Source organism: Sturnus vulgaris, chromosome 3 (assembly GCF_052056855.1).
Source record: "Sturnus vulgaris isolate bStuVul1 chromosome 3, bStuVul1.hap1, whole genome shotgun sequence".
Taxonomy (NCBI): Eukaryota; Metazoa; Chordata; class Aves; order Passeriformes; family Sturnidae; genus Sturnus; species Sturnus vulgaris.
The window spans coordinates 59,097,775-59,111,171 of record NC_142245.1 but is presented as its reverse complement, the minus strand read 5'-3'; the positions used below and the strand labels follow the sequence as shown (position 1 = coordinate 59,111,171).

Below are 13,397 nucleotides of genomic sequence, written 5' to 3'. Positions count from 1 at the left end.
GTACAAAAATTAAGCACTTCCAAGCTCAGGCTGGCTTTTAAGATTTGGCAGTCTAGAATTTGACTAGATATTAGGAAGTTGAAAATGAAAAAACAGGTGGAGGCAGTGAATTCTAGGGACGTGTTGGGCCACATACAACTGCATCAGCATTCGATATCAGTGATGGGGAAGGGGCAGAAAAACCCACCACAGACACCCCTGGGACCAGCACAGACAATAACAGGAAACTCTGCCCTGCATATTAAAGCACATTAAAGTTTGTGTTTATGCATAAATGTTTTCCTAATGCCCTGAACTTGATTATTTACTTGGCCAAACTCACAAACAGCTGTCACAAATAAGTACTGAGGCACAGGGGAAAGATAAGCCAGAAAAGGATATGGTTTTTAAAGTAGTTCTCCCTCCATACCATGGTGGAACATCACTGCTGTAGTGCCTTTGAATGTTGAAGAGTCCTCTCCACAGCTCTTGGGAAGCTGTGATTCACATCATATTCATCAACTTATATTTATTCTCTGGGTTTGAGTTTGCCTCCTGACCAGTTCTAGTTGTGGAATAAGGCCCAATTTCTTAATATTTTAAAATATTAAGGATGTAGGATGACATAGTGCTGTAGAGTAGGGATGGGACAGGAGCACAGAACTGTCCAAACAACAGCCATTTGCACGTTAGCATTTGGATTTAGGTGCTGACAGCAGCAGAAGAGGGCAAGAATAGTGCTTAGAAAGGTGCAGCCCTCGGCCACAAGATCATCTGCCCATCAGATGATGCCGTGGAGAGCACCAGAAAATTTGTAAAAGTTTTTTGGCCAAAACCCAGTCGATGAAGGCTAGTGGGTATCCCAAAACATGGAGCTTGTGTGTTCTCTTCAAGCATAGTTGATACAGCCCAGCTTTGAGTAATTAGGTGAGGGGCAGAGTCTTCTTTAGGGATCAGTCCCACTTTCATTAACCTGGCCCTGTTTACTTGCTCCCAGGCTCCTTGCCAGAGTCAGATGGTGCTTGGTCCTGACGTGCTCCTTCCCAAGCTCCAGGGACAGCCCTGGCACTGGTCCAGCAGCCCCAGGAGCAGACAGGCTTCAGCTGCTCTTAAGAGGAAGAGAAGCTGTCAAACTTGTTACCTGGGGCAGGATGTGAGCTTCACTCATAGCCTGGGGGTGACACATTCCTACCATCCCCCAGGACACAGTGCTGCTGCTTCTCCCCATTTTGAGAGCAGCCACATGCAACTGGACCAGCTTTTACACCTCTTTGACTTCCCAGCTCCAGGAAGCAATCCATGAATGGGCAGAGGTCACCAGCAAAGAAATGAATGAAGGACATTTGCCCTTGTGTTTATGAAGCTGCCACCAAAGCAGATGTCACTATCACATGTAGGTGACTGCAAAGCAGAGGCGTGCCAGAGCCTGCCAGCTCTGTAGCTCCTGCTGTGGCAGTAGCAGTGCTTATGGGAATAAATACCAGTGTGATGGCTAGGGGTCTTGGGACTCAGTTTCTGTAGTTATTCATTTATTGATCTCAGTCTTTGCTTTGCTTGATTTGTTGCTACCGCCCCCATTTTCTATCTACAGAGTTTTCAACAGATTTTGTATCAAAGAACTGTAAGTCATAAATTCTGACAGATTTCTTTAAGTGCAGAGCAGAGACATGTCTGCAACCATAGCTCTATAACATCAGCTCTACCAGACACATAAGTACACCCCCACTGTTCTTCTTGCCCTCTCAAGCTTATTCCCCTCTGATCCTGAAGCAAATACTAGTTTTGCAACTGCCTGGGCCAAAGTCATGTCATTCCTGATCTGTCCCTACTCAGGGCAACCTTGCCATGGCCTTGCCTCACTGAACAACGTGCTTCCCTGCCTTGGAGCCCCCACAGCAACACTGAACATTAACTGAGGCTCAGATCAGTTGAAAGAGGTGCAAGGTCACTGGGATGCAATCCTGGGGGAATTTCATCCTGCCTGCTAGAGTCCAGCATTGTCTTGCTCAACTGGGAGTTCTCTCCCCAAAGCTGATTATCAATAGGCAAAGGTATCTTGCACCCTGCTCACAGTATCCTTATGGAAAACCAGTGCTTTCCAGCAGATAGGGACCAGCAACACAAATAGGGAAGGGGAGCCACAGAACCATTGTCCCTGTTTTGCCCTGCAGCCACAGGTCTGTTACAGTCGCTCAACAGGATGGACTAGGAAATTTCTGAAGGTGCTGGATATTTCCTGGAAGACCCAGTGGTGTTCCTGATTCTCCTTGATGCACAGAACCCTTGTCAGGGTCCTGCAAGTCCCCAAGCTTGATCCCAGCTCACTCCAAAGGAATGCCCCTGTAGGGCACATGTACAATGCTATTACCTTATGGAGGATTATGAGTGTTTCTCCTATGCACTCTTTTTCATGCTCTGGAGTTGCCACATGCCCACCCTTGTGAGTATCCAACAAAATAGGAGAAAATACAATCAATTTTTTAAAAACTGTAAAGTTGTCACACAATTGAACCAGGTTTGTAGTTACCTTGATTCTACAATAGAGATAAATCTCTTATATTATGTTGCCTCTTTTTAAGAAAAAACCACCAAGTCAGAATTTATGGATCCCTTTGTTGGTATGGATCCCACCATACTCAAGTTAAGACCTCTTGAAGTCCACACAGCTGGTACAAAAATTTCCCAGCCCTAAAATATGTTTCTCTTAGTGTACAGAGGGGAAAGCAGCTGTACAGAAATAGGGACAATCCCATCAGACAACCCTAAATACTGTAAATAAAGGATATGAGTAGAAACTGAAATAAGAGAGGCAAGACTTTTGAGTGGGTATTTATTCTAAGTGGCGTTTCCATGCTATTGCCCTAAAGAAGATTACCCAACAAGAGTTACATCTTCTTCAGCCACGTGCTACTTCTGATCCTTGGACCTGGAGATAGATTTTCTTGGCCTTTGGAGCACTTTGCCTGCAAGAGTAATAAGACATGAACATCAAACAGGAATGAAGCTGGTCAGGGAGCACCTAACTTCAAGTTCTTCACCTGCTCAGCCTTGGCCCCAAGAAAATTATCCTATATATTCTCTTAGGTTTGTTCTGGCTCCTCATTCCCGATCTGTCCCTGGCTTCCTGCACCACATGTGAAGCTGCTGTCAAGACTTCCCTTTTTCTGTTCAATTATTAAGGGGTTTTTTAACACAAATACCATTTATAATGGTGTTGTAGCACATTTGAGAGACTAGTGCAGCTATTCATAGGCCAGTAAAGGCCTAGGTTACTTGTTTTCAAGATGCCTAGGTAGACATGGGGTAAAAGAAATCCAGAATTTGTCCAGTGAGAGTCTGGAAATTACCCAGCAATTTCTTGGAAACAAGACAAGTAACCCCTAGGATTCCTTCTGAACAGGTATTTTGCCCAATTTCAAGTGAAAACTGCTACAAGTTCATCATCATGACTCACCTGTGAAAGTTTTCAACATCCTCTACAGTCTCAGGCAAAACTCTTCCTTTAGTTTCAGGCAGAAGCAGCACCAACCCTCCAGCAATTACACCAAGCACAGCTTCAAAACAGAGGCACAAAGAGCTTGTAAGCATTCATCAACCACTTGCTACTGCCAGACAGAACGGACTTGTGAAAGGCATTTTATCTTGTTCTTCACATATGCAAAACTGGAGAATGTGGCTGCCCTGTGGAGACAGCACCAAGCCAACTCCTCTTGTGAGTTATGCATGAGCTAGGACACCTCAAACTGGACAGATCCTTCCTTTACAGAGGAAAGAGCCCTTTTTAGTGCTAGAGCATGTCAGGAAAACCATTCCTTCTTCATGCTATTCACATAAGATTAGAAAATGTGTACACAATGTATTATCTTCTAAGTAATATGGTCAAATTCTCCTCTGATAATTTCTTTTAACCAGTTTGTACATACATGTATTTTAAATCTACTAAGCCCCCTTCTAGATGTCCTGTCTGTTAAAATCTGCATATTGCCATTCAAGGTATTTTTCTACAAATAATGTGCTGACCTAAAGGTTCATAAAAGTGTTGCAGGCCCTGACCTGAGAGTTCAGGTCACCAGTCTGCAAAACTTATCTTGCATTTATTTACCAGCCACTTTCCAAATAGCTGGAGAAGAGCCAGTTAACAAAGTGTCAGAAAAGCTGAAGCGTAACAGCCATACTTGTACTCCATTAAATAGGCAACTACATGAAATTCTAGGGTTTGGCTCCTGGACAGAGATCATATAACTCACAGAAGGGCAGTAAATCATCAGATTTAATCTTTAAATCTATCAAATATTAAGTTCATCAAAAGTTTTCTGAGCTCTTTGCCATCTGTCAAACATGTATTTGACTCTATCTTCCTTTAAAATGCAAGGAGAAATCATAGGGACAAGGGAGACACGAGTGCATAAACAAGTTCCAGCTCATCATAAACTGAAGGCTAAGGCCTTGTAGAGAGCAAGGGACTTCTGCTGAACTTAAAGCAGCTACATTGGTGTCTTTTCCCTCCCTTTGGAACTTGTGTCCCCCACTGCACTCTGGAAGGGGCTGGCAAGGAGGTAAGGTGGCACTTACTGAAGACAATCAGCGGCAGATCATGCCAGATCTCCACCAGTCTGTAGACAATGAATGGCACGATGACTCCACCAATATCACACAAAGAGGAGCAAACCATCACCCCGAGATTCCTAGTTTGGCAGCAAAGGGATCATGTCAGTGTCAGAGTACTGCAGTTGGAATGGGATGGATCACAACTCTCACCCTCGCACAGGACAGATCCAGGCACTGTGTGGAACTTCAGATCCCTCACCCACCCCGGTTCTCCCAGATTTTCCCTTTATTTCAGTCGTGAGTTCCCTTTGTCTAAAAGCACATTTCTTTTCTTTATATTAGGCTACCTTTTAAAGCATTTTTATTGTGCTTGACCTGCTTTATGTTCAACAGTACCTGTGTAGTTCTTACACATTTGAGGATAACTTAATTTAGCCTAAAACATAACATACCCCTCAGCCTCAACTATTTGTTTCCAGGCCAAATGCCAACTGGGGAGAGGATGCACCCACCTGATATAAGTTGGATACAGTTCTGTGTTTACAAAGCAAACCATTTCAAAAGCCATTGTAATTCCCATTCTCCCAATGCAAGCAGTAATCACTTTTAACCAATGTATATCTGTAGAGAAAATACATTCAACAGATTTAAAAGCATGCCAGTGACTTAGCAGGTGTCAATTGCAACAGTGTTATTTTGTGGGACCTCTGATCCCATGTCAGTTGATGCTTTTAAGGGATGTTGGGTTTTTTTGTTTCACCCATGTAAGTCAGGGAAGGGGAGCAGTGAGGACTGCATGAGAAGCAGCAAAGGGACCCTCACAAAGCAGCATGGATGTTCCAGAGGACAGGGTGGGAAGCCTCCACAGGGCTTCATTCAGGTGACTTACCCTCTGGGATGAGGGCTGTGGCAAGGCAGGCAGCCCCAGCCACCAGGTTTGACAGGGCCCAGGGGTAGCGCCGCCCCACACGGTCAATAGTGACGATGATGATGAAGGCAGCTGGGAACTCAACCAGTGCAGAATAGAGGAAATCCAGATACATGTTCTCAGCAGCCATTCCCATGTGCATGATGAGCCCCTGGTAGAGGATGGAGCTCGTGAACCTGGGCAGAGAAGAGCATCCTGGATTTGTTAGATAGTAAGAGAACAGACATCCATGCCCTGATGGAGTTTTCAAATCCAGAGCTCCAAAACCAGCACTATAGTGTTATGTTCTTACCAGTTGTACATCAAAATGAGCGTGTTTTTTCGTATCTGTGGTGTCCTGAAAAGGTCCAGCAGTGAGGGATTCTGCTTTCCACAATATTCCTCTTCAAATTTAATATCCTATGGAAGAGCCAGTACGTAGTACATTAAATTGCTCTGGGAGGAACCCATGCAAGGTACTGTCATGATGCTTACATGCACAAGCAAACCCTGAGCTCACCTTAAAATGGGAAGGCATCTTTTTCTGATTTTTTTTAGCAATATTGCTGACAATTTTCATAGCTTTGTCATTTTTTCCTTGAGATATCAGCCACCTGGGAGACTCTGGGAGGCACCTACAATGCAAGTGGATGCCATTATATAGCAAAACATAAAGCCTACTTATTCTCCTGTGAGTGAAGACTTTGGAGGGCTTAAATAGAGGTTGATGGATTTTTTTGTTGTTTTGTGTGCTACTTCCCACTGCCCCAGTCAGGAAGAGTAGTATATCCCATGGCTGAGATTGGAGAAGGAACATTTGAGGTAGTGGCTTTAGTCAAAGAGTTTACTAAAGATGAATCAGGGAGGAGCTTTGAGGGAGAGTAGTGCTCTCATCCAGCCCATTCACCACCAACCCGCTCCTCTTAGGGAGTCATTTTTCACTTCTGCCAATACAGGTTAAGAAGTACAATTAAGTTAGAACTGGCTCACCAATTCAAAAATATGGAAGAAGGAAGGCAACAAATTTCTTTCTACTATTCCTAGCCTCTTGACCCATCCAGACAATTTCTCAAATCCAAAGCACTCAAACCAAAAAATATCGATTAAAAAGAGAGGAGAGAAACTAAAATGAAGGATTACCCAAGTGCTTTCTTTCAGTTGGACCACAAAAACCTGCAGCTTTCCTGCCTTAAAAGAACATGCTAACAACCTGATACAGTTATGTTAGCATTAGATGATCTGTCAATAAACAGATTTTCAGTGTAAGACCAACCAAGTTATGCCAATGCACCTATTTTTGTTTATGAATTGCTTAAAGAAAATTATAAATTATACTAATCCAATTTTCCCAGTGGTCTGTTTTTCAAACACAAGGATAGGTGAGATGCACGGGCTAGATTTCAACAAGATCTCAATCGCTGAGGGGTCCTATTTCCCTCCCCTTTTTGCTGGGAACCTCTCTGCACCAAGAGGGGTGCACGCCAGAAAGGAGCGCCCAGTCTCTGCCAGTATGGAGCCTCGGGAAGCAGGAGAAGACAGGATTTTTTGTGTCAGAGGTACAAGAAAAGGGCAGTTACCAGTAGTAGAGCAGGAGGAAGCAGGTCGGCAGGGTGACAGTGAGCTGCAGCCACCGCCAGTGAGGGATGGCGTAAGCGATGGCATCAAAAACCAGGAGCCCGACGGAGAAAGCCGCCTGGTAGAGGATCCCCACCGTCCTCCGGTACTGCGGGCCGACCACTTCTGTCACTGCGAACGTGCACAGGGACAGGTGAGTGCCGTGGTGCCCCACGCAGCAGGAACCAGCTCGGGGTGATGCTGGAGGACCAAAGCCATGGTAACACCTTGGAGAAACCTTGGCCATCGTGGGCTTCCCGGCATAATGCCTCCAGACAAACCCCCTGGCGCGCTTTCCTGGCGCTGGAACTCCAGCAGAGAGGAAAAACCTGCTGCTGGCCGTGCACTAAGACACCCAGGGATGTCCTCTGCTGGGGAGATCTCAGAGTAAATCAAGCGTTCGTCAAAGCGCACAGACGGATTGTGTCGTGAAATCTAATGCCAATATACTGATGTCTCCAACCCAACAACAAAGCTGAATGCTTTGTTTCCAAAGCACAGGTGTTCAGCCTGCATCTCACTCCAAGTACATAAGGAAAGCCTGTGTCACAGGATGGCCCAGAGCTCCCAGGCCAGGCTGGGATCACTATTTGTCTGCACTCTGCATCTCCACACCACAGCATAGACCCACACATTCAGTCTTGCTGATGTAGAGTTAAAAGTAACTATTCCAGCAGGCAGGCACAAGCACACTCAACATTTTGCAGTCAGTTGTGTGACTTCAAGAAAGCAAACTCATTAGAAAAAGACCAGTAAGGAACTAATTAGCATTCAAATTAATTCCTGAGTTTTGGAACCAGATTAGCTAATGCTCCTCAGCCGAATGATGCACAAAGACATCTCCTCAGGCTCAGCAGGACTGAGCCAGAACCAGCTGAAAGGTAGACAAGTGCTCCAGCAGAGCAGGATAATAAGGTTGTTCTGTCCTTGTATCCTTGCCTGGACATTCAGTATTGGCCGCCCTTAGGGAGAAGATACAAGTTTAAGGAAGTTTTGGGGCTCGTTCAGGATCTTTTTCATAAGGGAGTTTCAAGAGAATACAGTAGTAACAAGATGTAACAGAGAGAAAAATATCAGGATGGGGCAAATCATTATACTGAAAGGGGCTTTGTGCTCTAAATGGCTTAAAGTTCCCCAGAAGAGGGGATGGAGATTTCATGTGTGACAGGAAAAGATTTAAGAGGCCAAGAAAACATCCAGAAATTCACTGGAAGAAATAGCCATGTCTTAGCAGAAGACAATCTGGACTGTGGGACAGGTACTCTTTTTTTATATCAGACATCTGGATAACTGAAGATGCCCACACTGAAAGACTTAATGGAAGTTTAGGGCACTGACTTTTAAATTTTTACAGCTCTCACAATGAACTGTATCTCAGAGATATTTGGTAGAGCCACCTGCCACCCTAACCCAGCTAAGGTTCTAAAAGGTCAGCTTTTAAAAAAGTTAATCTGCTGCTTCAGTGGTTGTTTGCCCTTGGGTATTTTGGACAAGAGACTGAACTCCAGAAAAATCAGGGAAGTCCCAGGCAGCTCTATCCTGAACCAGAAAGTGGCCCCAGACCCAGCCTGGCCACACAGCTGTGCCTCACCAGCAGACACAGCTGGTACAGGGCACTGAGAGAGGCACCCACACAGGCTGGCTCCTCCATGGCTTGGCCATGTATCCAGTGGATACACACAGGTACACAAACACCTCATCTTTTTATCAGCAAGTACGTGATGTTCTTCAGTTATTTTTAGGTTCTTAAACCTCTGTTAGCCCTTTTATGCTCTTTGTGTCATAAAAATGTCTCAAGTTTTCCCCACCCTCTGCCTGCTTCTTTAATGGCCTCCTCTGTCACCATTCTGTGTCTGCCTGGTCACCTTCCCCAGCCAGAGCCTGATGGAAGGAAGAAGAGCCCTGGGGCCCAGACAGATCTGCAAAGGTGAGCTGTACCATAGAGGAAAGCCTATCTCCATGTAAGAGCCCTAATATACCACCACTGGCTCCAGCTCTGAAGGCTGCTGTTGTTTCTCCCTAATGACAGTGCTTGAAAACATCCTGAGAAGGCAAAGAGGGAGAAAACTCCTTCATGAAACACCATGGGAGACGTTTTTTAAATGGCTTTTCCCAAGATTTTTGGAGTTGAGTTTTGTTCCTTCATCTTCTGCAGCTAGCCTTTCTCCTGGGAGAAGTCCTGAACTCACCCAGGATGTAGCCTGCAGTCCAGCAGCCCTTGCTGACCAGTCCTTGCAGGAACCGGATGATGACTATCCACAGGTAGGAGGGCAGGAAGACCAGAAGGATCCCACACACAACGTTTGCAGCAATTGTTGTTAAAAGGCAAAATTTACGGCCAAACCTGGATTGGAAAATGATAGGCATGAAGCAAACAACTAGGCATGGAAGCATTTTAAACTAGTAAGAGCTTTGTGTATCTTCAGGGGAAAAAAATACAATTTTGCTACACAAAATAGAGACATGCTTTTTTTTCTTTGTCCATTACTCACTTGTCTGCTTTTCTATGTCATGAAAGATTACTGTGCCTGTTACTCAGCAATTCCACAAAAAATTTTAGGAAAAATTAATGGTCTCATGTTTACATATATTACATTGGGACTGAAAAATGAGTATGGGTTAATATTATGATTCTGATATTTCCACATGCACCAGATTTACAATCTTAACCTTTAAAACACTGCTAATGTATGGATCTATTTGTGAGGAGGCTGCATTTCACAGCTGGAGAAAGTCAGAGCCTGCTGTTACAAACAGTCCTAGGCAGAAGGGGAGCAAGGGGAAAATGAGCTCTCGAGTAAAGGCATTTGTTTCTCTTTAACCCCAGGTGCCTGAGCCAGGGAGTCTGACTCTGCTGGCTCTGAACAGGGAGCTAGAGGGATTATCTGCTTTTTTCATAGTAACTGCTGCTGTACACATCTGGCAATCTGTGCCAACTGTTTCTAAGCGTCTCCAAAAGAAGCAAAATGTTTCCAAGCTGCAGCCACACAGAGTGTGACAGATTAAGTGGGAGATCCAAACCAGCATTTCCTGGCTTTGGTTAACACCCAAGGGCTCTGATGTGGCACAGGAGGAAGTTTGGGGTGTACATTTCTAAAATAGTCCTCGTGGGCTCTGCAGGGCTCGCTGAGCAGATCTGTGCTAACCACCAGCTACAACCTAAAAGGCAGGATACTGGATCGTGCTGTGACTGAGCATCCAGGGGGATAACCTTATGTTCAGAAGAGCAGAGATGATATCAGTTGCACAACCTTTCATCTAAGTTTGGCTACTGCACATGGATAAGGGAGGTCAGAGGGAATTGCTGTCAATCCACACCTACCTGTCTGCAATGTAGCCAATGTTTATGGAGCCAATAAAAAACCCAGCGTTCACAGCAGACTGAAAGAGATCCAGCTTCCAGGAGTTCTCACACACCAGGTCAAACTAAAGGAGCAACCACAGTCGGAGACAAAAGAGTGAAATGAGGAGCTGGCTCATGTCCACAGCTCTCCTTCACTTCAGTTAAAGATTTAAACTCGTTTCTGGGTCAATGCCTATTTTGTCAGCACACAGAAATCCTACTAACTTAATTAATTGTCCAGCATTAAAAACTGGAACAAGCCCTTGAGAAGTTTGCTGGCATTTCCCATTCATGTCTCATCTCTCTTTTTTGGAAAGAGCAGAAGTGAGTTATTATCTGTCAAAACTGGCACTAGGTTTGCCCTCATTGATCAAATCAGCATGGATCTGATGATCACCCCGAGTTTTTGAAACAGCTTTTTTTGTGGCTGATGGTGAACATGTCTAAGCAGTTCTTGTTGCCTCATAGCCTGGCATGGCAGAGCAGTCCCCACAGAGCACTCAAGACTGAGTGTGATGCCTTTACTAAAAGCATCTTCGATGCCTTCAAGAGCCTGCCTTGTCCCATGGAGCACTGGCCTCCTGGAGGAGGGTGGAAGTATCTGCATCTGCCCTGAGGCCACAGCATTTTCTCTTTTTTCTGGTCTTTAGCTCAACTACATTGTTGTGTGTGTCTGGAGAGCAGATATTTTTTATCCAAGGGCAAGCTTTATACCACATGGGTACCCACATATATTTGCCATCTAGTCTTGTCCAATCTTACTTGCAGAAATACATAAAAGCTGCTGGAGAAAAAGTTGTTGCAAAAACCTCTTCAAGTATGACTTCAAGTACCTCCCCTTCCTCCTGGTAGATGGGTTTAGTTGAATCTATGCATCCATAATTAACATAAAACCAAATATTTCTTCTGAAATACAAGGCTCTACAGGTCTTCCCATGAGAATGTTCTTCCATATGCAAAATTTTCCTTTGAAATAACACAGTTTACACTGCACTATCCTTTCCTTTTCTTAGCTATCAGAGCGGGGACAACATAACAGAGCCTGAGAAGTTTCACACAAAGTCACAACTGGGAGCTCATTGGCAAAATACAGAGTTATGTGACATATCTGGTTGTCCCGTGCAGGAAGCGCCCCATGGGCCTGGCTTTGCATCCCCTTCAGCAGGAAAGGGGAGACAACTGATGTGAGAGCATGGCTGCATGAGCCCACACAGACTGCAAGTGCTCAGCTTCCCACAGCCTCGGGAGATGAAGGTGGGGGCATCTGGACCCCAGGGTCTGCTGGAGCCTTTTCCAGTGAGAAGTGCCTGCCGAGCTGCTGCTGCTTGGGCAGCCTGGGTCACCCTGCATTTGAGACGCCTCACTTCCATCTCTCACAGCCCACAACTTGCTGAAAGAAGTGCACTTAGAGTGCACCCCCTTATATCTGGGACAAATCTCTTACAAAAGCATGAATGCTGAAGTTGCTGGAGCACAGATTTTAACTGTTCCCGTGTTAGACATATGGGGGAAAGGATCCTGACCACCTCCTCATCACATTTGGTGGAACTTTCTATGAGTTCAGGCTTGTTATCCCAGTTACTGGTTTATTCTTAAAGCACCTAAACGACTAAAGTACAGCAAGTAGCTTAAGTATCACTTTCAGTTTATTCACATTCCTTCTGAGAACACAAAAGTCATTGGCTTTTCTACAGTTTATTCCCAAATTAAGCTGTTTAATTGTGGGAGGCAATACCTTCCCCCAGACTGAATGTCATTCATTTTTATTTAAAACCAACTTTAAAATAAAATAAAATAAAATAAAATAAAATAAAATAAAATAAAGGGGTGGAGAGAAGAAACTAAGACCTTGCATTGGCCAGTTTTGTTTGCAGCACTGCTACCTGCACTGTTTACATACCTTCACCAATCGGACCTCTCATGTGACAGAAATTTCATTCAGAACTGGACTTTACCTGGGGATTTATTTGCTGAAATATGTTTTGCTCCCCAGCTGGAGATATAAGCCTCCTGAGCAGCCAATGCAGCACTTCACAGCAAGGACAGAGGGAAGATGACTTCTAAGCCCCCAAGCGCAAGTTCACGGTAAGAGACAATCCCTTCTCCAGGTAAGCAGGGGATACCTGAACACAGCCAAGGCTCCACCGACCCTCTCCCCCAACCCTCACCTTGTCTGTAACAGAGAGAGCAGGGCAAAGGGGGCTGTTTGTACCTCTGTCACGAGGGAGCTGCCAGGGGAGTCATAGACCCAGCCATCCCGGCAGGGACCGAGGGGCACGGTGCTCCCGGTGCCCGCCAGGCTGCCCAGGGGGTCAGTGCAGCTGATGCCTGTCGCGTTCCAGTCCACCTCGTACCTCCTGCAGCGGCTGCTGAAGCTGGCCCCGTGGCCATCCCACTCGGGAACCGTGTGATTCAGCTGCTCCTCCAGGCTCCAGCCACAGCGCTGGCTCAGCTCAGCCACGCCGGGGCTGGAGCAGCGATGCTCAGGGGTGAACCCCAAGAAGACGACCCCCACGTACACTGGGGTGAAGGACGCAGACAACAAACATAGGATAAAAAAGGTTTGCTTCTGGAACCTGTCAAATTCTCCAATATGCTCTAAAATGTCATCTAGGGTTGGCATTTTGGCATCAAAACCACCCCAAAAACCTCAGCTAGGTCCTCTCTGCTGCACTGGTATATTTAGTTGGCAGCAAACCTACTTAAGTAGCTTTAACAAAGATATTTGACCAAAAGTCAAGAGTAACTCTATAAATTATTAAACTACATGTTGCAAGCTCTATTTTTTTGTTTCATTTCAAATCAGACCTTAATTCACCCAGAAAGAATTTGCCTTTAACCCTTATCAGTACGCTTATACATTTCTGTTCTCTGGAAAAGCCCCTATGGGCCACGGCCCTTCAGTTTTTGTTGGGGGTTTTGGTTAGCTTTTTTTTTTTTAATTAGGCAAGTCAGCTCCTCGAATAACGAGCATTTCTAAGGAGCAAACATCAATGGAAAATTCTA

The 13,397-nt window shown here is 45.1% G+C and overlaps 1 protein-coding gene across 1 annotated transcript; it reads right to left on the bottom strand.

The window, feature by feature from the left end:
* Positions 1-2,795: 2,795 nt before the first annotated feature.
* On the bottom strand, positions 2,796-13,122 carry LOC106851896 (solute carrier family 22 member 2-like). Its single transcript, XM_014874197.2, has 11 exons — positions 12,604-13,122; positions 10,371-10,474; positions 9,238-9,392; positions 7,012-7,180; positions 5,955-6,069; positions 5,748-5,854; positions 5,417-5,631; positions 5,040-5,148; positions 4,552-4,664; positions 3,434-3,533; positions 2,796-2,942 (listed from the first exon to the last, which is right to left on the bottom strand). The coding sequence occupies exons 1-11, from the start codon at positions 13,012-13,014 to the stop codon at positions 2,876-2,878; spliced, it is 1,665 nt and encodes a 554-aa protein (XP_014729683.1). The 5' UTR covers positions 13,015-13,122; the 3' UTR covers positions 2,796-2,875.
* Positions 13,123-13,397: the final 275 nt, after the last annotated feature.